The following is a 25,703-nucleotide window of genomic DNA, read 5'->3' on the forward strand; positions in this document are numbered from 1 at the left end:
TCTAGATGCAATCTAATCGATCGAGAGATAATATACGGATTTACATTTGATTAATAAAAAACGTAGGCAATAATTAATCAAATGGTGCTTACGGGGTATATTCAGTTTTTTGTCCTAAAATTTGCATTTGATTTTGGAGATACGATTTATATTGATCAGCAGATAAAAGCGAAATATCATCTTTTGATAATAAAAAAAAAAAAACAGGAAAATATAAAAACATATGATTATTATTGCAAAGCTTTAATTTCATGACTGCTTAATTCGAATAAAAGTGTATGTTAATATGGTTTTTAAGCAACTATTTTTATTACTTACGCCAAAGGTGTTTGTGTTTTTCAGAAATAGAACTCTTGTTTATTCCTTGTATAAAAGATTATGTTTTAAATGTTTGATAGGGCAAGCCTATACATTTAAAAAGATTTTTATTAAATACGCATACATAGTTAATGGTGTTTAGTTTTAGCTAATCAACATTTCCCCTTCTTTGTGATGCACGAGCTTTATCGTCCTAGTTTTTAATTGTTCATAAATGTTGATTCAAGACTGTGTTTTTTTTTTCTTATTGCGCACTTGTAAATTCCATTAATACGTAAAGTAAAAAATAGAGTAAAAATTCTGAGAGCGTAATACGGAAAACGCACGCGGAAAAGCGACAGTTCGACGTCCGTTAACGCGGAGCTGCAGCGACGGAATGAAATGTCAGCGAGAAATTTCGGAGCATTGAAGCCGCGAAGATCGCAACGGAGATCTGCAAAGTGCAGGTAAACACAAGTAAACACAGAGCGGGAGAGAAAAGCCGGTTAGCCGGCTTAATATCGGCGGTAGACCATCGAGAGAGAAAGAGAGCAGAGCACGAGCCAACACTCTCGATCAGCAAGTTGAGAACAGGTTGAGCGCACGCAAAAAAAAATATTTTGCCAGATCGAAAATATTAAAAACAGTTGAGCCCTGTAGCTCATTAGTTTGAAATAATTTTTGAAATAAGTAAACATAAATTTGAAATGTTAAATACAAAGAAGATAAATATTTTAGCATTTTTAGCATAGATCGACATAAAAATGCTAAGATATTTTTTTCTGTGTCGCGACATGATGCTAGCTGGAGTTTGTGTTGCTAAGCAAAAGTTGCTGAATATGTTGCTGACAGTATATTTCCAATAATAAATAAAATAACTATTTTTTGGTAACTATTTGTTTTACCAATAAGTAGGACCTATATTTTACGCCCAACGAACAACAAATTGGTATGCAAATGCAGTAAAATATTTATAGCCCAAGAAGAACTCATCACGCTTCTTTTCGAAACACTGCTTCCATTGCAACCGATAATTACGGCCAGAAAGCTGTGATAATTAAAAGAAATAACAGTTGTACGAGTAACACATGCTAATCATAGTCTACCTATTTCCAGCACTTGAGCTGACAAACTTCCGGGTAGAAAGCCCCAAAAGTGCCAGAGAAGAATCCAAAACATTTCCAGAGTCTTTTGCACACTTCATTTATCGTTTCATGTGCATCTCCCACAATTCCCACACTCAGCAGCGAACTAATAATCGCAAAAATATGAACTATCCTAATAAAGTCTCGCGACTGGCGGCTAATGAGAGCAGAAGACTGGAAAACAGCTCTTCTCTGTCAGAGAAGACTCTTCAGAAGCCTGAGAAGATTTTGAATTGTTTCATAAAATGCAGAGAGGTTGCAGTAATTGTGTCAGGCAGAAATGACAGACACTGCAGATCGAGAAAATTAAATGGTGGAGGGGGAAGAGAGGGGTTTTGGGAGAGGGATCGCGATGAAGACATTTGCTGGTGGAACTGGCAGATCCAAATCGAATCTCCCCGTTCAGGTTATATGCTAATACACGGCGGAAAGGATCTTGGTAATGTAATTTATGCTTGGCTTATTGGCAGCTTCTTCGCCTTGCTTCTTCGCTGATTTGCATAAATTTCATATGCAACATGTGGCATTCGAGTGGGCGCAGCTTCGCTGCAAAAGGAAATACTCAAAAATAGACATCACAAACGGAGAAAAATAAAAAATATTGAAGGAGTCCGAGGAAGGTGGATTGATCGGGGGCGAGAGTGGGCAACAGGAAACAAACATATGCCAGAGAAATTTCGACCCAGTTCAAGGAACAACTAAATGGTTGCACCGAAAAAAATACGTATTTCAAAGTCACTGTTAGTGGAGTAATATCCTTTTTAAACGTTTAAAAATTATGAAAAATTTTAATTTAGGAAGCAAGTCAAATTAAACGTTTAAATATAGCGTATGAAAAGTTAATTTTAAATGGCCATGACTTTGCTAGGACTGTTTGATTTTTGACTTTGACTAGGATTTATTGTTGAGTGACAAAAAGCTTTCCCAGTGCCGCGAAATTCGAATACATAAATATGTTTTTTTTTGGCAACATCATCGATTATGATCAAAAGGCAGGCATCGATCGTTCGATCGATCAAAGCAGGTCACAATTGAAAGTAAAAATCCAGCGCCATGCGATCCACACACGATCCACAGACAAAAAGTCGATTCAGGATGAAAGGAGGAAAAAGAGCAGACGGCATTCTGACCCAATTTCGCCTTTTTTAATGGGGTGCCAAAGGCCGATTCTGCCCGTACAGCCCCCGAATTCTTCAGTCCTCAGTCCACAGTCTACAGTCTCCGGTCTGCGGTCTTTCTCTTTCTTTTGGGGAAGCGATCGGATTGCGATTGAAAGCGATCCATCTTTATTATGATTACTCTCTGGCGATTTTCACGCTCAATTAATGTTTATGACAAGTGATTGTGTCGCGGCGATAACTCACAGAAAATCGCCAGAAAGACGGGTGGAATCGTGCGGAGAAGGACGGCGATTGGGAGAAACCTTTGGACTCTCGGGCAGAACAAGATCTCGATCGATCGATCGAACGGCCGAACGATCGAACGGCGATCGCATGGGGATCGCTAAATCACGCTCGAAATCATTTGAATGAGAATGTTGCCGCTAGAAAGTTGGCAACTGTGTTTTCCTCCTTTTTTGCTATTTGAATTTATGTTCATCGCCGATATTTGACATGTGAAAATCAAAGCCTGATTGATGCCAAAACAGATTTTCACTTGTTCCCCGCTTTTCTCCCCTCGACAGGATATTGAAATCGCAACTCGAATTTCACACAGCGCATTTAAGGGGAGTTTTTTTTTTTTTTTATTTCGTGTGTGGGTCTCAAGGCGAAAATTAGCTTAACGCGTGCGGGAAATTAAACAAGATTTGATCGCATTGCAGTCGGGAAAACTTCTAGCAACTTTTGGTTGGACTACAAAATTGTGGTAGGTTGTGGTTCGTTAAAAACTTTAGTCTAAACCATTTATTCATAAAATGAATATTCATATACATATACATATTTATAACGACTAATTTCGTGGCGTTTTAAAATATTTAAAAAAAGCTGCCTATTATTCTTTTCGGTAGTATGGAATTAGTAGGTTTAGTAGATTAGTAGATTAGGCAACGTTTGTTTGAAAAAGCATCAATTACCCAATTGGCCACGGGAATCGCACGATGAATGAAAACCAATTTAACTTTTATGTTGGCTTTTAGCACTTCGCCCCGAAAAATAAAAGTGGCCAAAACCAGCGACCGCTAACCGTTGCTGCCACCTCCCACTTTTGCACTTTTCCTCTTTCCCACACTCTCCGCCCACTCTTCTTTGTGTTCCCACTTAACCGAAACCGCAGAAGCGAGGACGGCAGACGAACGACGCCAGCTGGAATTTGAATTGAGAGATTAAAACGCAATGCCGGTGCACACCTTTGGCCACAAACGTATGTGCCAGCACTGAGAGAAAATGGGCAGCAATGCAACCAACGAACTGAAGTGTTTAACATTGCATTTTTATGTATGTATCTTACTGAACAACAGTTTGGGGATCGATTGAGTCCTAACAGATCTGCAAAACTAATCTTGCGGAATGTAACATGATGTATTTGGAATATGAGACTAGTTTTCTGAGTGTACATCTGCGGACTTGCATATATTTTCGCGCTCTTCACTTTGCCCACCCACACGGAATCTAAAACCGCATTTGAAGTAGAAGTGTTTTTCGCCTGTCCGGGTCGCCAGTCCGCTGTCCACTTGTCCGCTTGTCCGCTCGTCGGTCAGTCCGTCCGTTGGTTCGGTTGTCCGTCCGTGGGCCCGATGTCCGTTAGCCTGACTGGCTGAGTGTGCAACAGTTGGCAGCAGTTGCCGGTTGGTCATGACACGGCAGTGGCCAAGTGAAAGCAGGTTAAATGCAAATAAATTGTATAGATGTTGGGGCGAGGAATCGGAAGGAGGGGACTTGAGTTTACTTCAAAACGTACTTTAAACAAAAATTTCTGCCTATCTCTGCACCCTTACCAAAGTTCCATTGGACTTTAATTTGATTACACTTGATTACAATAATTACGGCAGGAAGTTTGTTAAAGAGGTTAAAGTAATCACATATAGGGTTAATGGTGAAGTTGAATAAGAAAGGTATGCACTCGAGTCCTTAGTGCTTTTTATAATTTCTTTGCACGAGCTAAGTAACACCATTATGCTAAATAGTGTTGTGATTGATAAATTGAATATCATTTTAGAATCTCGTTGGCCTTTACCCAACAAATAATTATTCTGTACCTATAGGAACAACACAGCATCCAACATTTATTTCAAATTCATTTCACACATATCTGGCCAGAATCAGGGAAAAGTGGAAACTGCTTTATTTACGACCCCGAGCCATAAAACCCCGTGTTCAAGTGTGACAAATTGCGGATGATATCGGCATGAATGAATAGCAGGCTAGTGCCACGACCTTGCCACATTCAGTTCTACCTGTTCTTGTTCCTGTTACCATTTTCGCTGCACTTTCCCGGCCATTTATGTGAAAAGAGGAAAACACTTTAAGTGCGTCGCGACTTGCTAATGAGTTTGTCGCAGGAAAAGGACAACAACTCAGTGCGTAAATGAGCAGGACTGAATGGAGGTGAAAGTGTTTGAAGATTTATGGTATGAGGCAACACCCCGGCAACAGGCAACGGGCAACAGGCAACCGACCACCAACAACCTGCTGCTTGAAACAGCTCAGCAGCAACTTGCAACAACCCAGCAGCAGTTGCAATTAGCTCTTGGGTAAAAAGTGAAATGTTCTCGGCCAAGTGCCGACAAGTAGGTAGTGGCAAGATAAATGGCGGGACAAAAGCGAAAAGTGCAGGGGGAGGGGTACTGGAAAAAATGTGCCCGATGAAAATAAAACACTTTAGCGCTTTAGCTTCATAAATCACATGATGAGGATCCCAAAACGACAACATGGGGACATGATGTTCACTCAACTGAAGCACACAGTTCGAAAGGCACAGGCTGTGCGGCGAGAAAGAGACGGCGGGTGGCACGAAGAAAGAGACGGGGCAAGCACTTGACTGTCACAACAAAAGTGGCCAGAATATGAGTAACTGCTATATAATAATGTTTGCCAAAAACGAAACTCAGCCTCTTCATTTATCAAGAGCGAAATGAAAGGGAAGACAAGACCACACTAAACAAAATAAACATGCATTTCGAGTTTAAATATTGTTTCCATTCAATTGAAGATTCCATTTACTTAATGTAAAAAATCTGTGAAGTTGGACTTACCAGCATTTACCTTGATGCAAAAATCATGAAAAATTATAAATTTTTTTGTGCCGTGCACAAAGAGAGTCGAAACGGAGACGGGCTGGTTAAAAGGTTCTCCTTGCAGCTGCAGGAAATGGGGTCAGGAAGTCCGTCAAGTGTCGAGGAGAGATTCTTCGGCGCTGCTCTTGTTTGCGCTGCCCAAATGGCTCAATGAACTGTAATTTGAGTGCCGGTGTCCCGAAATTTGCAAAATGAGTTCCCCGATTTCCCGTCCTCGCACATGGATTCCATTCTGCCCGAGGCGTTCGATCGATCGCATGGCCGAGGAGGAAACTCCACAACGCGCACGACACTACTGTAAGGATCATGATGCTATCGAAAAAGCCATATATATATTTACTTAAGGAATTTTAACTAATTAGGTTTCCATTGCAATTTAATCAATTATTTATTATCATATCATATTCTTTTATTATAGCTTTTATCACAAGGCTGGCGAGTCTTGCTCCAATATAAAACTTTACATTGCAATATAAAGTTATTACATTAATATTTTTAGCAGTTCCCCAAAACAACAGTTATTTAATTCATTCTACAGCCGCAAAGAGGAAAGCAACTCAAAGCAGGCAGAGACTGAAAGTTCTGGTCTTCATGTGGGTGCTTGTGTAACTTAAGACTTTCTCGCTTTGGAAGGTGTGTGCCTCACATGTCGTGTTGTTTGTTGGGTCGCAACACTGTCAAAAGGGGCTGATGAGGGGGTAGATGGGGAACGAGGGGCGTGGCAGCTGCCACCAGCTGGTATGACGCGGGTTCTTGGCCAAAAGTCGACAGAGAGCTCTTGCAGCTGGGGTCTCGTCTTACCAAATTTTACCAAACCAAACCTGGCAACTCCATTCGAAATGGGCCATTAAAGCAGAGCGAGCGGGCCATAAAAACAACAGCCAAATGTTGCGCCCACTAACTGAGCTTACAGAATATCCAGCATGGCCTAATATTTATTTATCACACATTTTCCACGAATCGAGCATAGTCCTGGCGCTGGGAAATGGGAAATGGGAAACCTTTCACTTGGCTCTCCGACTGTCCGAGAAAACCGAAGACAAAACCAACACATACCCGTTCGATATTTATTTGTGTTTGTATTAATAGCAGCGTGTTTATAACTTAATAATGGCTCAATAAAATACAAAATCCTGAGAGTTTTCTTTCCTGCTGCAGGCGGAGGCTGTGCTTTTCTTTTCTTTTGTTTTAGAGCCATTTTCCCAGTGTTGGCTTCTTGGCTATTTTTCCTTACATCACTGCTAAATATGCTTTGTTTAATTAGAAAAAACATCTGGTGGGTATAAAGACATTGAAAAATCTAGTTGATTGCTTGATCGATTAATTAAGCATAGTTTATGTCCACTAGCCGCTCACTAAAAAATAATAAAATTACAAATTAGTGGCCACTAGAGATAGATTTTAAGCCGATCTGTTTTTATTAACCATTTAACCAAAAACGTTAAGCTATTTAAATCGACTGAGCGTTTGAGCAATTGTTATAATCATAAATGTAGATGCATTTATACTTTGCGGCTATTTCGGAATTTTATGGCTTTGTAAATAGTGTAGCTCCTCTTAGCCACCAATGTCTGGCTCCTTTTCCACACAGTAGTCAACCGGTGGTGTTCAACTGAAGTCGCTCTCTATTTTTTTGGACATCTTAAACGTGAGCGTTTTTTCTTTTAATGGTGGAGTTTCCAGGGGATTGGGATGTGGGCTGGCCACGGTTTAGAAAGGCTAATGGGGAGTTTAGCTTGTTGTTTTTCGGTTTGTTTCGCTTTTTTTATTGCAAGTTAATCAAATGAATTATTATTACAATAAATAAGCATATTTTGACAGTCGGTTGTTAGCTAAATGGCATATCAACTGCAGCAGCGGGCAGGCAATTGAGATAGCTGTCAGTGTTGGTGGAAATTGAAATGTTGCTTTAAATTAAAGTCGAAATCCCGAGGCTAATCAATTGTGTTTGGCTGAACAAGTTTCTTTGAGTTTGGTGAGCTTATCTAATATTGGTGGGAATTATATGCGACAAAATATGAAAGGCAAAAGTTCTAGGCATGATTTATGGACTTAAAGATATTAAATGCAGTTATACACAACTGTTTTAGATTGTAACGACCAGCAGAATGTATTTAACAAAACTGCTTTAGTCTCACCTGTGGATTCATCATAACAGTTACATAATTAAATGAATAAAATTATAATTCCGCTAGTAATGCAAGGAAAATAGAAAGGTCCGAAATCGATTTTTGTCTGAGCATTGAATCAGCCTACACAGTTTGTTTATCATATAAAAAAGGTATCCACTCATTTCTCATCTCTTCCTTCAACATATTTTCCCAATGTGGCATCAGGATCATACCTCTGCGCATTTTCCCCTCTCCACTCCCAGCCACTTTCCACATGCATTAAGCTTTAATCTCTGACTTTCTAATGTTAGTCTTGCACATCATTACGTCTCGGCGGGGGCGTGGCTGTGGGCGTGCAGTGAAGTGGGAGTGGCAGTAGCTGGAGTGGGCGTTACAGGACCCCACTAAGAAAAAAACAGAGGCTTCCTGCTTCCCAACCCACAGATGAATTTATTGTTATTTGTTTACGACGGCCAACTACTGTCCATAATTTCTCAACAAATCGTCGCTCAGCTGTCACACTTATCTTTGTAAACCCCCCGCAGAATTTGCATATTTGCATATGGGGCTCGGTGTTATGGATTTGTGTTTGGATTTGGGTTTTGGGTTGGGTTCGGTTTCTTTGTGGTCAGCGAAGCGCAGACAAATGGTACAAAAAATGGGAAATCCCAGTCGAAACACACCTAAGAAGCGATTGTGGGAAATTTGCTGTATGACGATGGAAAATCTAACACATATCGATGGAAGTTTTACAGCGGGTTTCATGAATAACAAAAGCCAGTGATATGATTAAAATTTTGATTAGCTTTCCACTGTCTGACTAGAAAGTAAATGGAAATATATGTATACTGGAAACAGAATTCATTTTCTCGAAATATTTTATGCTTACTTTTACTATTCTTACGTATAAGCCCATTCATTTGGGTATCTGGTATAGAGTCATGAAACGCACCTTCCATCTGATTTGTGCTGTGCAATTGCTTATTAACAAGTTGCCAAATGGTTTTACCACATTTGGCTAATGCCACTTATTGGCTTTAGGTTTGGTCTTTTCGTTTTTCATTTTGCTATTTGTTTTTATCTCTTTTTCCATATTTCCAATTGGATGTCAGTGTGGGCTGTCGTCACGCCCACAATCTCGGTAGCAGCCGCCGCAATTTGACAGCAAACCCAATGGAAAACTGGAACTGAGTTGGACTTGCAACCAAATTGGGAGCCCACCTCTACTGCCACTCTTAACTTGACTCGACTTGAGTCATTTCTGGTTCCTCCGACGGGTACTGAAATGGCCTTTATGTCGATTCTAATTGTTTTATGGAGGTTACGAGGTGAGGTCTGGGCCGAACATCGAACACCGAACACGAAACCAATTAATCCTACTAATTACCGCAACCGCATCCTAAAACACGGCCGATGATCGCCGGAAACCCTGTCCACCCCCATGGATCTTGGCAAAGACGGCGGACAGTTAAATTTTCGCTCTAAAGTTCACGAGTTGAAGATACACATAAATCTTTTGGGGGCGCCATCTACGGGTGGGAACTTTGGACTCGGAAAATATGATCGATTGCCAGTTATTGATGATGTGGTTTTTACGATTCTGAACTTTGGCGAAGGTGATCTTTTTACAGTTCTCATTGGAAACGGTGTTAAGTCATTTTTATGGAAAATGCCTGCCTTGATGGAGTGTTTCAATAGGTGTTGTAATAGGTGGCATAAGATGCATATGACACAGTTATCAAACATATTAAACAAAATAGAAGAACAAGTTGTAGATGTTAAGCTAAGCAAAATATGATTTTGAGTATATCGTTTCCCCTTTCTTTTCGAGTGACTCACTGTCTATCTGCACGGGCCATTGCATCCAAAAATACGAAAATATTCAGTTTCCCACATACCTGCAATAAAATAGAAAAAGCCAAGAGTAAGTAAATATGTCATTAAAAATATCTCCTAAGCACTGAAAATAGAAAATAAGACTGAGAGCTGCTCATAAGACTTTGATGGTGGGATAATTGCAAGATAAATAAATAAATAAATGTGCGAAAAAGGAAGCGGCGATCAACACATGCAAATGAGTGAAGTAATCAAAGGCACAAAAAATTGCTAAAATACAAAAAGGGGGGCAAATGGAATGTGCGAGCGATGACGTTGTTTACATTTCAATTGTATAAAGCTGATGGGCTCGAGGGTCTCAACACTCTGAACACTCTGAACAATCTGAACAAATTGCGCATGCGCAAAGGCCGAAAAAATGCGGGTCAATAAATGGGCAACAACAAAAGAGTCAGCGAAAATGATGCAACCGTCTTAACTTTTTCCTCGGCCTCCGCAATCTGTTTACCAGAATGAAGAGGGAGCCAAGGAGGATCGGCCAAGCTGTTCATTAATTTCATAAACGCAAAAAGAAATGCAACAATGAAACCGAAACCTATACTTAAAAATAGTTGCCTTCGATCCGGTCCCCTCGTCTCCAGAGGTCTTATCCCTCCTCCTCATAGACAAAGGCATTTGGCACTCCTCGAGCAGAGGATCGGTGCTTGGGGATTGCGGATTGGGGATTGGGGATTGGGGTTTTGGGTTTATGTTTCTGGCCTTGGCCAAGGCGTGTGTGATGATGATTATGGCCTAATGGTGGATAGCCTGTTGGCATGCCAGCAATGAAACAACAGCAACTTCAGATAATAGCAACCGAAACAAAAACAGCTGCACTATGCAAAAACTAATAAAATTGCAATGATATAATACTAAATTGGCAATTCCGAAAGCTGTATTTTAACTGTCACGTAAAGAGTTATTGTTAGATCTTAAAAATATCCTCTGGTTTGTGATTGATGATTGTTGAGCCGTCTAATTGCAAAAGCTGTTTTTATTGTTCCCAGTGTACAAGTGCTGTAAGTCCAATGTTTGTTGGTGGCTGCGGTTTCTGCCGCGTTTGAAGCAGCGCGTAAAAAATGGCAATCATTTTTGCTCTGTGGCTGATTAGTTGAATGCCTAGTCCCAGTCGATGGTATGATGATGATGGTGATGGAGCGGGCAAAGATACGTGAAGAAGCGATGTTACAGTGCACTCTTCAATAAATTTACAGAACATCAGATTGGTTATCAATGTTTCAAAAATATGCTCTGGTCGAAAATATATATTCAATATATTAAATTTGGAGCTAAAATCTCGTTGAGATAGTATGTTGAGCAAGTAAATATTAAATGGGACAGTATATACCGCAAATTATCACTTAAAATAAAATATTCCTCTTTTCAAATATAATGTTTTGCTGAAAACAGATTGCTTGAACTATTTTTCTATACCTGTGAAAGCTGATATAGCTTAATTCGAATTATTGTGCATAAGTAATATTGTTTTCTGTGAAATATTATGCAAGCTCTGCTATCTCGATCACAATCATTTAGGAACACTAAAAGCATTCCAAAAATAGCACTGTGCTCATAACTCAGTTGGCATATCTCTGCCAAGATCGATTACTTCGACTCAAAGATCTGCAGCCAGACAAATACAAACGTTTTCACATTCATTTCGATTCTTGCAGGTTTTGTTCTTTCCCCGATCCTATTCTTTTATTTTCCTGACCATTTCGGTGTTGTGCTTTGCGGTGGGCGTTCTCTTTTGTCCATTGCAGATCACCCCGATCTCTGCCGCCCCCACATCTCGTGACGCTGACAAATTGTTGGGCATATCGGTTCATACGAGTATATATTTCTCAACTGTTCTACTGTTCTATTCTTTTGTCCATGTGTAACAAATGGGTTTGCTGCTAAGGTAATGTCCAAGAAAATCGAGAAAAAATCACGCCCAGAGTCCACACACACCAGGCTTTATGTGTGTGTGTGGGGCTGCACTCAAGGTCGTTTCATTACTCAGCGGCGTCCTTGGATAATTACACACACGCCAAGAGACCCCAAGACCACAACAATAATAACCCAGAAAGGGGAGGGGAGGGAGGACTCTTGAGCTTTTACCGCAGCTTCGTTTTTCAATTTTAGTCATCATAAAAAATCGCCAGGCGTACGTAGCAGAAAGAGACGTGCGTACGTCAGACAGAGACGGGGACAGTCCTGTTCTTCCACGCAGCCGCAGCGGCAATCTGATCCGATCGCTCTCTCTCACACTCTCTCGCTCTCTCGCTGTCTGTCGTTCAATCTCGTTCAATTTCGTTCGCGCACGCGTTCTCTGCTTTTTGCATTTTCTGCAACATTACTTCCTTTTAGGCTTCTAATCGCTGGCTGACTCAACCCCAAGTACAGTACTCCCTCACTAAGAAATAATAGTTTATAGTATATATTACTCAATTTTAATATTTTTTTGAAATTACAAGATATCATTAACAAAAGTTTAATTTCAATTTAAAATTTGATGATTTCAAAATATCATATATATATCATATATTAAATGTCACCTGCTTTTAATAATTCCGAAGCTCATAGCAAAAATAAATTGCGTAGTGAATACGTTCAATTTTGAATTGTAATTCATACATATTCCGAGTTTCTTTATTGTGACTGACCACTGTGGCAGAGAGAACAGCTGGAACACACGTTGGCCTGTGCATTCGTGCGAAAGTCCGTCCGATGTCCATAGCTGTGGTCCCCGATGTACCCCAATCCACCCCGATATCCACGGATACCTCCAATGCCCCGATCACTCCGCCATATGGCCGCGTGTACATATTTCGATCGCGGCAGAGGAACGTTTCTAGTTTTGCGTGCAGTGGAATGGAATTGTGGACCAGGCCCAGACCGCGGGGTTCAATGCACCGACTGATTCTGAATCCGATTCTGCAGCATTCTGAGGAGCAGCGCAGTTGCGGCCTGCATTCTGCTTGCCTCTGGCATTTTATGCAATTTTTTTCGCCACAGCCGTTGCCTGGACTTTTTCCTCTTTGTCTATGGCTTTCTTATTTGCTTATATCTTGAAGCGAGTGAGTTGGATGCGCTATCCTAGGGTTGGGCATCTGGATTATGAGGGTGGGTTTATCGGCGACTAGCAGAAGTCTATATAAATGATATGTACAAAAAAGTTGGAAATTTGTCCCGCAAAATATTCAAAAAGCTCGAACGATTGGCTTTTCATACAAAAAAATCGATGTGTAGAGCACTGAAATAAATTGCTAAAAAAAAGTTCACACCGCCTTATGATTTGGGTTGGAAATACAATAGGCAGAAACGACGACTCTGAAAACAGCCAACAAAACCCCAATTGCGGTAATTTAAGTAAATACAAATAGCTAACGATTTTGATCCCAAGACCCCACAAGCCATATGTCCCACTGGGAATCCCCCTTTCTGCAATTTTAGGTCTCCATTACGGCGTCTTTGGGGCTTAAGCTTAAAAAAGATTCAGACAGCAGCTGTGCTACACTTCTGCGACTCTTGCCCTTGCCTCTTTTATTTCTGTTGGTCTTGGCCATTGTTAGCGATAACAATAAAATGTGGGTGGGTTGAACTTGGACCTCTGCCTCCTACTCCGTTCAGCACTTTTTCCCCTCGTCCGAAATCCATAATTATGGGCACATGGCTATCGCGTACAGACGAATTACTTTCAAAACAAAACTCAAATCGCACAGCTAGTAGATGACCAAAGCCCCGAGAAGAAGAAGCAGTGAAGAAACCACGGGAAGACAACAAAGCAGGAGAAGAGGAAGCTGTCTTCCAGGGTAAGAAGCTGAAAAGGCCACGAGTATAAGAAGTCCAAGCTGAAGCTGGATTATTCAAGCGGAGCAAACGCCAATGGGCAGCTGCTCTGAGACTCGCTCCCTCCCTTTCTTCTCGCTGCTCCCCTCTCTTTCTATTCGCGAATTACAGCTAAAGCAGTGGGCGAAGGAGGAGGAGGGCCAAGACAGAACAAACGGCAGTTTGATGTCGCCGGAAGCCAGGCTAAAAACAATTCTTAGAGTTGCAAAACAAAAAAGAAATAAATAAATGTAGGAGAATCGCAGCTGAGAACGAAGAAACCCGGCGAAAATACAGGCTACAGGAAAACCCCAAGTTAAATGCATTTATTTATAGCACATTTGACCACTCGATAACTTCCTTATGTGAGTGTAAACAAAGAAATCATTTCTTTTTATTTATTTATTCGGATACATGTAAGTATCCCGCAACGAGAATAGAAGATTTACTAGAATGGGGCTAAATGTTGTGAAAAGAGGAAGGCAGGCAGATACACCTGCCTGCAGGTGATGGATAGTTTTGTATTATAGATTGCTACCGATTGCTACTAAGGGAAGAAGCAAGTGAGAATGCTGAAACTCAACATAATATCACGTTCTCATTATAATTACTCAAGCTCTTACTCTTTTGATTTAGAAGAAAATTATGAGATTGAGTCTCAATAATTTAAGTTAATTTATTAAAAATATATGTTTTAAATTTATATTTTCAATAATTCACTGAAGCTCCCTCGAATCTCTCCCTCTAAAGGAGTAATTTCCCAGCAATATTAAGCCACGTAAATCTGATTTCATTACCAGTACGAGCAATTTCCCAAAGGAGCACCTGCTGGAGCCCACTCCTCCATTCGATTCTCCCTAAATCACTGGTCCGATCCCCTCTTCCCGCCACCAGTCTCCGCTGGATGTGCGTTGGCCTTTCCCTTTGGCATCATTATGCCCATTTAATTATACCTTTTTGCGAGAACAACAATTTCCGAATAAATCACTCAATCAAAATAGAGAAAAGCGAATGCCAGGCGGACTCAACCTCAACACATGACAGGACAGTTTCCCACAAAACGCTCACAGCGAGCTGGAAAGCGAAGAAGACGTCTCGGCCAGACCACATAAATACATCAAATGTCAAAAAGGCAAACTCGGCCCGCAGCCTGGCAGCAAAGTAGTGGAGTAGAGTGGAGTGGAGTGGAGTGGTGGTGTGGAGCCGGGCCTTTTGGGGGGCTGGCCACATTAAATAGCAAATAATAAATTAATATGCCGTAAGTTAATAATTACAAGCCGAGATTCTCCCCGGCTACTGGAAAGCCTCCTTCTCGGCTTTATCGCCAGCATCTGTTTGTCCATCTTTGTAATGCCAGGGACCAGTTCAGTCTGGCGCCCCCAAGGAATCTCATTAAATGGGACTGGAGCCTTGCTTGAATGTGTTTGCTTTGTTTTTTGTGATGGGGAAGTTCGGTTCGTTGCGATTGCGATTGCAAATTGTGCAGATGGTCTTCTATTAAATAATGGTCAGCGGACTTGAATGCTATTATCGGCTGTACGGCAGGAACCATTCAAATAGAATATTTAAACAACAAATCTTTATGCATTTCTTTATATGTACATATATAAAAAATAATAAAAACTGGCTTTGTGCAATGTCACAGATTTGGTTGGCGTGTACCACTTCAATCTAAGAAAAATACCATAAAGCGGGAAATATGCTCTCGAAACATTCTCAAGTCATATATGTATTTTCATAGCATTTTTATCTTTCCGCAATTCCCGTTCACTTTTTAATGGCCTACACCTTTCACAGCGTTAATTAATTTGGCAGAAGTTCAGGAGAAGTTTACATAACAGCAGCGGAAACCGTTATTGCAACAGCAGCGACTTGTTGGACAACACACACATCATTTTCCAAGAACAGCCCCATAGACCGATACTTATTTCCCCCACTTATAATCTTTTGCCACAAGGCGACAAACATTGCAAACAAACAAAAATGCTCCTTTATTTGCCAAGTGCATTGAACATATCCAATGACTCGCCTGCAAAAGATACTAAAGCAACCTCTGGTTGGGTCATTTGTCAACATTTGCTTGGGCTATCAAATATCTACCGGGTAGGTCAGTAAGTCATCCTAGCAGTAACTTGGCATTTGTTATGCAATAAAAAAATTAAACAAAAAAATAACACGATTTAGCTATTAACTATTTGTTAGCTACTAAAAATATTTTATTTTAGAACACTTAAACAAACGGACAACGAAGGTAAAGCAGTCATTGCCAATTAAAAACATGACCACAACTGTTAATGAAACACATGCTGTACTACCCACCTCCATCATAAAACTCAATTAAAGTGCAATTGCATTGTTAAGGCTCCTAAAAGATATGGAGGCGATAAAGCCATCAACAAATCAAGCACGTGAAATGACTTAATAACATCAGGAATCACCCAGAGTGAGCCGAATAAATGAGACGAGACTTGTGGGGAGAGATCTCCGAGATTCTCAAATGACTTAATGCGTGGAGACTTTATGCAGAACTGTAAAGTACCCACACATGCAACATGTGAACCCCCACATAAATGGGGAAACAGGCAACTCAGATCTTGATCTAGATCAGGAAGGAAATCAAGAGTCGTTATAATTGATTAACTGCAACAGAGTGCAGCGATGGAGAAGGAGTAAATAGAGCCAGCACTAAAAAGAGCCATAAAATGCAGATGAAGAAGAGGCCGAAACAGGAAGACTATTTCACCCAAGATAACCAAGAAGAAGAAGCACCACCAGAGACATTGGGCAGTCACGCATGCGCATTGTCCGTCTCCCTCTGCTGCAATATCCCCGTCTCTTTCGCAGTATATTTTTCTATTTTCGGATACTGGCCAGAAAGGGAAATCAACCGTTGAGCAGCGCTTCGTTAGAGAACAGCTCCAAAGTATTACGGTAAAAGCCGTTGCTGTCCTGCTCTAGCCTTGCTTACACTGCGAAAACTAAAGTTTGTTCTATAGGCAGTACTAAATTCGAATGTAAAATATATTTCAATAAATACTATTTACTCATCCGCTAAAAAAATTTGTCTTTAATAAGTGATCATTTCTGATTTAACTTTTTATATACTACTATATACTACTAGATTAGCTACATTTTTAAAGGTTTTAGATTAAAAGTTACCACGATTAAAATATTCCACATAAGCACTGTGTTTTCCCACTACGATAATAAAGTACAGCAAATAATTAGTACACCATATATAATTGAATAATGCGCAATAACGGGTTTTTCCCAGTGTAGCTGGTTGCGGGATAACTTGGCCGCTGGCAGAGGTCATAAAAACAGGAGGCGGGCGGGAGATTTTCGCTAGACTGACAGATGCGTGCAAGTTGGCCATAAAAGAGCCCCAACGAGCTGAGGAATCGAATCGAGCCGTGGAAATAATTTAGCTGACACAAGTCCGGTGCACGTTGACCAGTGTTCACTGTCCGCAGAGTCCAGTCAAGTGTCCACTGTCCGCAGTCCGATGTCCACTGCTGGTCGTCGTCGACGTTGTCGTCTTAAGGAAATGCATTAAATGAGAATCAGCCAGACTCTTGGCTCAAAGGAAAAGGGGTCGGTAGGGTGTTGGGAGGTTGGGGGGTTGGGGCACAAGTTTGTAATTTTACAGTTAGAATCGTCAGTAGCCGACGGGCAGAGGGAATTTGGCTAGGGAAAAAGTAGACAGACAGCGACTACTGGACAATAAAATCAATCGAGGCAACGAGATACGCTTCTATCAGTTCTTGAATGCATAACCGATGGTCATGGACTCGGAAAGCTGAGATAAAAGCATGGGGATTGGCTGCCATTTTCATTTCTGGTACCAATTACTTAAATTAAATTTATCTGACGCAATCTGACTTCAGCTGAGCGAATTTCTTATAGTCCGTTATGCCCCATAACTCAAAATAAGTCATTTTGTACTATTCTTTTCAACTATTAGTAATTGGTTTGTGCTTTTATCAAGAAAATTGACTAATTAATTTGTCAATGCAAAATTACATTTATTTATTTTATTAACTGTTTTATTTAACTGTGCTTTATATGTAAGGCCTTCTTTATTTTCCCTTAATTTAATAGTATAGACTTTACATAAATTTGTATATGGTTTCCTCCTTCTAGAACCTCCACTGTGCGTGCCCAAATTATAGAAATATTTCCGCATTGCTGTGTAGTCTGGATGTAAACAAAGCAATACAGGGGAAGTTAAGACAAAGCTGAATCGAGACCGAAAGAATTTATCGAGTGCCCGGCTGAATCGAATCCTAATTAGGACAGATTTAGAAAGGTAGATAAATATTATAGAGCTATCAGAGCCAGGGTCCCCTTCCATGAGGGAATGTATGCCAATCTGTGGCCATATTTTTTATAGATTTCCATAATAAATCTCTGCAGTCAATTGGCCAAAACAAGGCACCAGGCAGTGGACCCGAAGCGAGAAGATTTGCAGGGAGCCTAAAGATCTGTCCATGACCTTCTTTGGATGGAGATGTGGAGTGAAGTGCGGAAAGTTCTCGAGAACGTGAGGGGCGAGGGTTTTTTGGGCACGACTTTGAACTTGGTTCGGATTTGGTTTGGTTTTGGTTTTGGTTCTGTTTTTTGTTTTTTGTTTTTTGTTTTTCGTTTTGGTTTCGGTTTTGGTTTTGGATTTTGGGATCTGCATGAGGACAAATTGTGCCCAGCATTTGGCATGCAAAATGCGATGTTGTCTAACGCGACTCTCTAAATCTTCAAATTATATGCCAGCCGAATCGTGCTGAGGAAAACCTCAGACATTTTCTTTCACTATGTCGACCAGGGGTTCCTGTCCCTTTCCGTGGCTTTTCCTGTCCAACCGAATGAAATAGAAAGAAGATGATCTTCTGCGGCTGGGCTAAGGCCTTTCTAGGTCGACTTCAGACAGCGATTAGTGGCAAGAAATAATTTCATCCTCTTTCTCCGGCATCTTTTCATTTTATTTCGTTAATAATCAAAAGTAAAATGATTGCGATTTCGTGTTTTGGGTTTTATTTTTCTTCTTTTTCCTCGGGAATTGACTATTTTTCTTAGAAGATGACCCAGTTGCTTGCTTTTTCATTTCGCATTTTGTGGTAATGAAAGTTCGGAAAGTACCCTCAATAAATTCTCAAAGGGCTTAAAAATGCATCTTAATTTCTTAAAACTAGCTCCTTTCAGAATCAATAAAATAGTTTTACGACTATTAAATACCCGTTACTCAAGTAGTGGGAATGCTAACGAAAAATGTTTACCTTTGTTCGGCATATTGATAAAAACTAGCCAGACAAATAAATAATGTAATAGAATCTTCTTCTACCTGTTACATACTTTTCAACTTTCCAGTATAAACTAGGTATTACCTTATAAAAATATTTATTTTAACACAAAAAATATATATGTAATATAAGCTTATTTAGAACCTATATGAATAACATTTTAGTAAATTTGCTCACATTTTCCCCGAACTTTGAGCTTTAAACATAATAGCCATTTCTGAATTACCTCATCAAAGGAGTCACTACCTTAACACCTATCACGACCACACCAGGCCCAAACACATTTCTACAAACCGCAAAAGCCTAAGATTTATATTCGCGTAACCGCAACGGTTTAAATAAGCCTGACCACCACTGCCCCGTTCAACGCTGCGTATGAGTAATGTCAAAATCAATACCTCTTTCTGTTGCCGTATGAGTCAATGGCGATGACAAATTATTGAGTAAATGGTGCTTAGAAATTATTTATTGTCACATAAAACATTCGATGACAACCGAATCAAGAAAAACTGTACTACTGTTTTTATTGTGAGTCAATTTATTTTATTTGATTAAGTCAAAACTAATGTCACTATTTGCTCATACAATTTTGTTGTACATTATTTACATAGCTATCATCATGGCGAAACAATCTAGCAAAGATAATTAGTTGCCTTCGAAGAAATTACAGAAAATATGTAAAACATTTTTGCATTTCCATTTGTGTAAAATAAAAGTATATTTTTAATATACTGTGGCTGGCAACTTGTCAAAGTAAACGAGTATGACAATAATCTGGTTATAGATGCTTCTAGGATGCACTAATTAATACCATTTCAATAAGTGTACCGAACAAACAATAAATAAATGCAATTGAATTGCAAATAATTTTACCTTGTTTGGCTATCAAAGCAGTTCGTCTCTGTAGGCGGTACATGTTGACTGGACTGTATTGGGTATTAATTTAAAAACTTCACTTTGTAGAGGTACAACTTCACAAAAAGGAACAGTTCATTGTTATGGACTTGTTTGCTTTTATTACTGCTGTAACAGTTATTTTCGTAACTATTATTTTACACTTTCAGCTACACCCGCGCCACACAAAATAGTCGTTGAAGAAAACAGAGTTTCAGTGGTCTGTTTCTGGTTTGCAAAAGTCCGAGGTCTTAACTGGAAATCGAGTTACGAACGCCGCTTGGACCGCTTGAGATGACGTGCAAAATTGAACTGAACTGAAAATTGAACTTCCTGCTGCTTGCAAAAAAGTAAAAAATAAAACTAAAGAGGGGAGAAGAAGAAGAATGGAAAAAATGTTATATCTGGGGATCGAAAGAGGCGAGACCTCGTGTAGGAGTCTGTTGGACCCGAGAATCGAGCAACTGCAACTTGTTTGGCTCTCTGCCTCTGCCTCTGGCTCCAGCTCCACCAGCCTCCCTCTGCCCTCTCTTCGGGCTAGTCCCCTCTCTTTCTCTAGCTCTGTCTCACATCAAGAGCAACATCAAGTTGAGAGAACTTTTTGCAGCGAACGAGTCGCGAAAAAAGCGCAACAATAAATAGCCAAGATCTTCAACGAGGCATAAGGTAAACAAAACAGGCTGGAAGCAACAAAAACAAATGCAGGATCGGGGGGCCGCAAAGAAGAACTTGTTTCCATTGTCCATAGTTGGGCTGCACGGCCAATTCTCCGACTTAAGAGCTCCCCCAGAAGAGAGTTTTCTGGGATAAGAGAGGTTCGAAGCGAACCAGCTTGGATCAAACAAGCTCGACTTGCAGCGGATTGGCAGTGAACTTGGATCGAGGTTGTCTTGATCTTCAGTTTTCTGCATTCAGCAATCGCAATTAAAATGATGCGTAAAAAATATCATACTTGTAACCTATTAATCTTTTTACTTCTTGAAGTTTTATGATACTGGCATAGTGTTAATAATCGTCAAATGTCGGACTTCAGCTTTGACATTTAACTCAAATTCATTAGCTAGATGACCTTGTAAGTCGGTGATCTTTTCATGATTGATTTTTATGCTACTGCCATTCGGAGTCAGAGACGAAAATCAATCAACAACTAATATGTTAATGATTATTTAACAGCCCGCATCCTTATGAGTAATATTTTAATCTGTTGGAGAGTAAAGTGTACGTATAAGCTACAAGTTTGTAGACAACCTCCTAAATGATCCATATGCAATCATTATCATCATGCAATCATTAATTCCTTTGATAAGTACGATCCATAAACAAAATGCTTAAGCATCCGCTTTTAGTAACCAATAGCTACCGTGTAAAGTACCCTTGAGATCGGCCACGTTATAACGACTTTTTTCCTTCAACCTGAGATGACTTTTTATCCAATTATGCGAAGAAAACGAGAAGGACTGTAAAAGCTGACACATAAAACGAGATAAGGGCGATTTTCCACGACATTCGAAATCAATAATCAGATCGTTGATGTTGCGTGTAAACGAGCCATCAAAGGCCATAAAAATTAGCCCTTCCCCTTCCCCTTCCCCTTCCCATTCACCCCCTACTCCAGAACAGTCGTAAAAGTGAAGAAACCAAAGCGATCCTCGTAGTAAATGTGCCATAAGCCATAAAGCGAGATTTGATAGTTGCATAAACCAATAAAAATCGATGCTATCCGAGAACGTTTTACATTTTTAATGCCCTCAGAATGAGGCAACAAAGTAGTGGGCCAGAATCGAGCTTTAACATGACATCTCAACCAAAACAAATATACAAGACAGAATGCCAAAAACGAGCGAGAACTATAAAGCGTGAGAACATATTCATAGGTAAATTGAGATCTTTATCTATTGACTTGTAAATCTTCTTCAGCACGGAGGCCAAAACACAGGTTTGGCATGTAAATTTGATCGTTTCGGTTTTTTCAACTTCTCGTTTGGCTACCAAAACAAAATATTTTGTCAGTAGGAGCAAAATAAATTGCCTCGGCTGCAAACTTTGACCCAATTTGATGCTTGACCAGGGATATATGCGTAGCGATATCTGCAAAGTCAGTAACGAGTTTTATTTGTTTTCAAGTGACGGCGAGGGGAGGAATTAATCTGGAAGTTTGTTGAACTTGATTAGGTTTTTTGGTAGGGGGCGTTCCTTTCATTCTGATTGCTATAGATCTTGTATCTTTTTATGAGCCAACATGGGAATTTACCAGGCAATGTGTCAGGTTTGCCGCCTAGGTGATTAATGTAACTAATATAATAATAAATTAACTCAATCGTATTTCAAAAAACGTATTTCATGGATAGACTCTAGACTTGAAGTGTAGCGACCACATATTACTTCAAAGTGATAATCAAATTGTAATCTACCTATAATCCCTGACTCTTGAGACCATTCTTTATAAATTTCATAATACTTCCATATTCAAACAGTCAGCTATTTGCCTTGTGCCAATTGGCACTCGACTTAAAGTGGATGGGCCCCAGCAAAAAGATCTGCCTCTCGCGGACTGTTTCTTGACTTTAATGGTCATAGGAAAACATTTCACGAATTTTTTGTAGTAGTTTTGAAATCGAAAAAAAGGCTAGCAAAAAGAAAACAAAACCCACAGAAAACCAAACAAAAGAAAGCTTCGCACGGGCCGCAGACAACACTTTTGTGTGCGAACGAGTGCGATCCATCTACAGAGTACGAAATCTACTTATTTTCGCATACAAAAATCATTAAATGCGATCATTGAACTGCGATTTCGGTAACGAAATATACCGCCGAAAATATGAACAGCGAGAAGGGGAGAAAACACTATTCAACATCATCGCTTAAAAATAAAAATTATGGTATCTTGTGGCGGCTGGCAGATTAGCCAGCAAATCAATAAGGGGAAATTAATCAAAAAAGTTCGCTCGAATTTGTCACACAATTAAAATAAATTTTTTAAGATTCCCAATCATTAATTTCAATTTGTAAGCCACCAAAAAAGCAGCAGCGCAGAGTTTCAATTGGCATTTAATTGCGTTGAGAGCTTCAAGAATTCATTGGCGACAGCCGCCAACCAATCGATACAATTTCGATTCCCCACTTCCAATTTCAATTTCGGTTTCGCTTTGGAATGCCTAAAGCATTCTGACCTTCAGCACTCATTGAGATTTCGTTCACTCTGCTTGATTCACTTTATTTACTCAATTATATCGATATTAATAGTGATTGTTATTGAATTTACATTTGGGAATTGTTCTTTTTGCTTTCGACCTGCGGAATTTCAAGCCTCGCGCAGCTCAGTAGCTTAATTAGAGTTAATAAGTGGGCAAATCTGTGACTTTAAGCTGTAATCATTTCTAACCTGAAAGGGGTAGCTAGATTTCCTAGTTAATAATAAAACATAACTCCTTTTTGAGGCTTCAACTTTTGACTACTGTCTTCCATCTTCGCAGTCCCCATCAGTTTAGTTGTCAATTCCACTGGCTTCCTGACTCTTATCAGCTTATATTTTGTAGAACCGTCAACTGCGGGTTCTCTGTCATTACTGAGATCGTTCCTGCTTCTTAATTTCCAGATATTCCTCATATTATTATGGCCAATGATCGTGTCTAAATGAAATCTATTTTTTCGTAGCCAGCTTTTTCTTCTTGCCATCGACTCATTCATGGCTAATTTGGCATTGGAAAGAAGACGGCAATAAAGCCCCACTAATGCGATTACATTACAGGTCTTATGTACCTGCTCCCCTGGCCAATAAACTCGCACAAAGAGCCGCTTAATACGAGGTCCAACTAATAATAAAAGTGAAAAAATTCATACATGAGAGAGACGAGTCGGTGACCACAAGTAAATATGTGCTGGAAGGCTTATGTACTTGAGGTTACCCAAGAAATTTCTAAAGTCAATGAACGTTGCGTAATTTCAATTGGGCTTTTGGTCAGTGAAATGAAGGAACTTAGTTTTTTCATCTCGGAAATGATGGGAATGAAATTGCATTTAATATTTTCTGGGTCTCAAATGTAATTAGGAAGTGGGAAGAGAGTAAAACAAAGTAATAGCTCTGCAGGTCGTCAGACTTACCCATTTGGGATATAAATACCATTTAACACTTATGACAATGAAACTGATTCTTAGCTCACCTGAAAGGAGAGAATTCAGAAAAAAGATGATTACGTATATTAAATTACATATATGATAAAAGTAAAAGAAGAAATTTTTAGGCAATTAACATCAGAATATTGTACAGCAGCCACAAAACCTTCAACTTTCAGCCCTTTTGCAAACTGATACACTTTCACTCTCTAAGCAGCTTTAAAAATATTATATTCAAAATTCTTGTATGCCATGCGTCACAAGTCACAATCGATTAGGTCAACTTGAACATAACTGAGTGATTTTCAGTTTCCAATTTTGTCCTGAAAAATGTATAACTACTTTTTGTACGTTTTCTTGAACACAAAGAAACCATCATAATTCGCTGTGACAGCAATGGGCATACATAACTCTTTTTTGGCCTAATCTCCGACCACTCGAGAAAAATAAACCAGCTAAATGAGATAAGCACAAAAAAAAAATAATTTATAGTTGAAGTTGTAGTTGTCGGCTTATATAAATGGGAAATTAATTGCTTAATTTAGTGGAATGGATTGCGAGAGTTTACACAAAGGCAGCGAATGGAAATCTTCGGGTCTCGGCTCAGTTGGCCGCCTGACAGTTTTATCACATTATTAATAAGAAATAGAGCCACAGCTCGTGGCCGATACCAGGAATAGGTCTTTATTCGCAAGATTTTCTGCCGTTCAGCTGGGTGTTCTTGGGATACCCTGGACTCTGAGAGCGCATCTGTCAAGTTTTCCACGCCCTCGTCTGGTTCCGAACTGTCAACGTGGCCATAATTCATAATAAAGCTGCAACGGCGCCGTCGGTTCTTGTCCCGCTTGTTGTTTCTGTTGCCCTTCTTTTTTTTTGATTTTTAGCCCACGCTAAAAGTCCACAACACGCTAAATACACAAAAAAAAAAAAATAAAAACAGAAATCTGAACATTGAGCGGGCGGCGGAACTTCTCACAGTCAAGTCAACAAAAGGCATTTTGCAAACTGTTCTGAAAATGTTAAGGAAACCAGAACTGTAATACTCTGGAAAAATCGATATGATATTATCAGAAAAACATTAAGTTTGAGTTGGAATTTGACCATAGTCCTAACTTTTTACAATATAAAACTTATTGCAATGCTATAATAACTAATAAATGAACAAGCTACAAGCTATTGAACTATAAATATAATATTCATTCTTAAAACCTTCCGCGATGTTTAACAATGTCATTTAAACTTAAGGGTATTCCACAATTTCGGTAGGGTTGGGTGACATTGTATTTGCTGCTAGGTGTAGCTGGTTTTTATTTGCTGCCTTTTGTTATCGCCCGGTGTCGGCAGTTCGAGGAACGCCAACAAATTGTTGAATCCCTGACTCAGCCCAACGCCAATTGCTTCCAAAGTCTGTGCAACAAAAAGCTCGTAAAGTGAATATGCGATTTATGTTCGGAATTGGTGCAGATAAAAGAGTCAATAAAGGAGAATCGCTCCTAAATTGCCTATTTATCAGAAACAATAATGGAGTCTCGAATGGCTTTACGTATATATTTTGAATATTTTTGGTATGACTGCAGTTAGTCAGCAAATGATTTTCCTAGTGCACATGAATCGTATATGTGCATCAGAAACCTGTGGACGTACCAACTCTTCTACTTGGCCATAACTATTCCCATTTACTACTGATCATTTCCACCATCTAAGTTATTCCCGCTTCCCTTGCCCCCCACGAATCTTATTAAAAATATCTTCTCTTGCTTTTCCCCCATTAGTGATTCGAGCTGGTCAATAATAAATTCAGAATGCTGCAAAACATTTCGCAGCGCCATATCTATGGCCAACTGTTCAGCCGGAGATGCAACGCGGGAAGAAATGCAATTACAAATAATATGCAACTTGGTCGTTTATCTTTATCTTATTTATGAAA

General features: G+C 39.7%; 1 protein-coding gene across 7 annotated transcripts in view; it reads right to left on the reverse strand.

Moving 5' to 3' along the window:
- The window catches only part of LOC6545876 (serine-rich adhesin for platelets), a 109,247-nt gene that overhangs the window by 35,361 nt on the left and 48,183 nt on the right, over nt 1-25,703 (reverse strand). Inside the window, exon 1 of one of the 7 annotated variants that reach the window (XM_026977870.1) lies at nt 19,643-19,972. The exons of 5 other annotated variants lie outside the window; for them this stretch is intronic. In XM_026977870.1, the coding sequence (XP_026833671.1) occupies nt 19,643-19,685 (43 nt within the window). In that variant the 5' untranslated portion in view covers nt 19,686-19,972. Of the gene's footprint in view, nt 1-318; nt 726-19,642; nt 19,973-25,703 lie in introns of those variants that run through there. One more of the 7 variants, XM_026977871.1, reaches the window with a different exon arrangement.

Source organism: Drosophila erecta, unplaced genomic scaffold, assembly GCF_003286155.1.
Source record: "Drosophila erecta strain 14021-0224.00,06,07 unplaced genomic scaffold, DereRS2 tig00000021-arrow-pilon, whole genome shotgun sequence".
Taxonomy (NCBI): Eukaryota; Metazoa; Arthropoda; class Insecta; order Diptera; family Drosophilidae; genus Drosophila; species Drosophila erecta.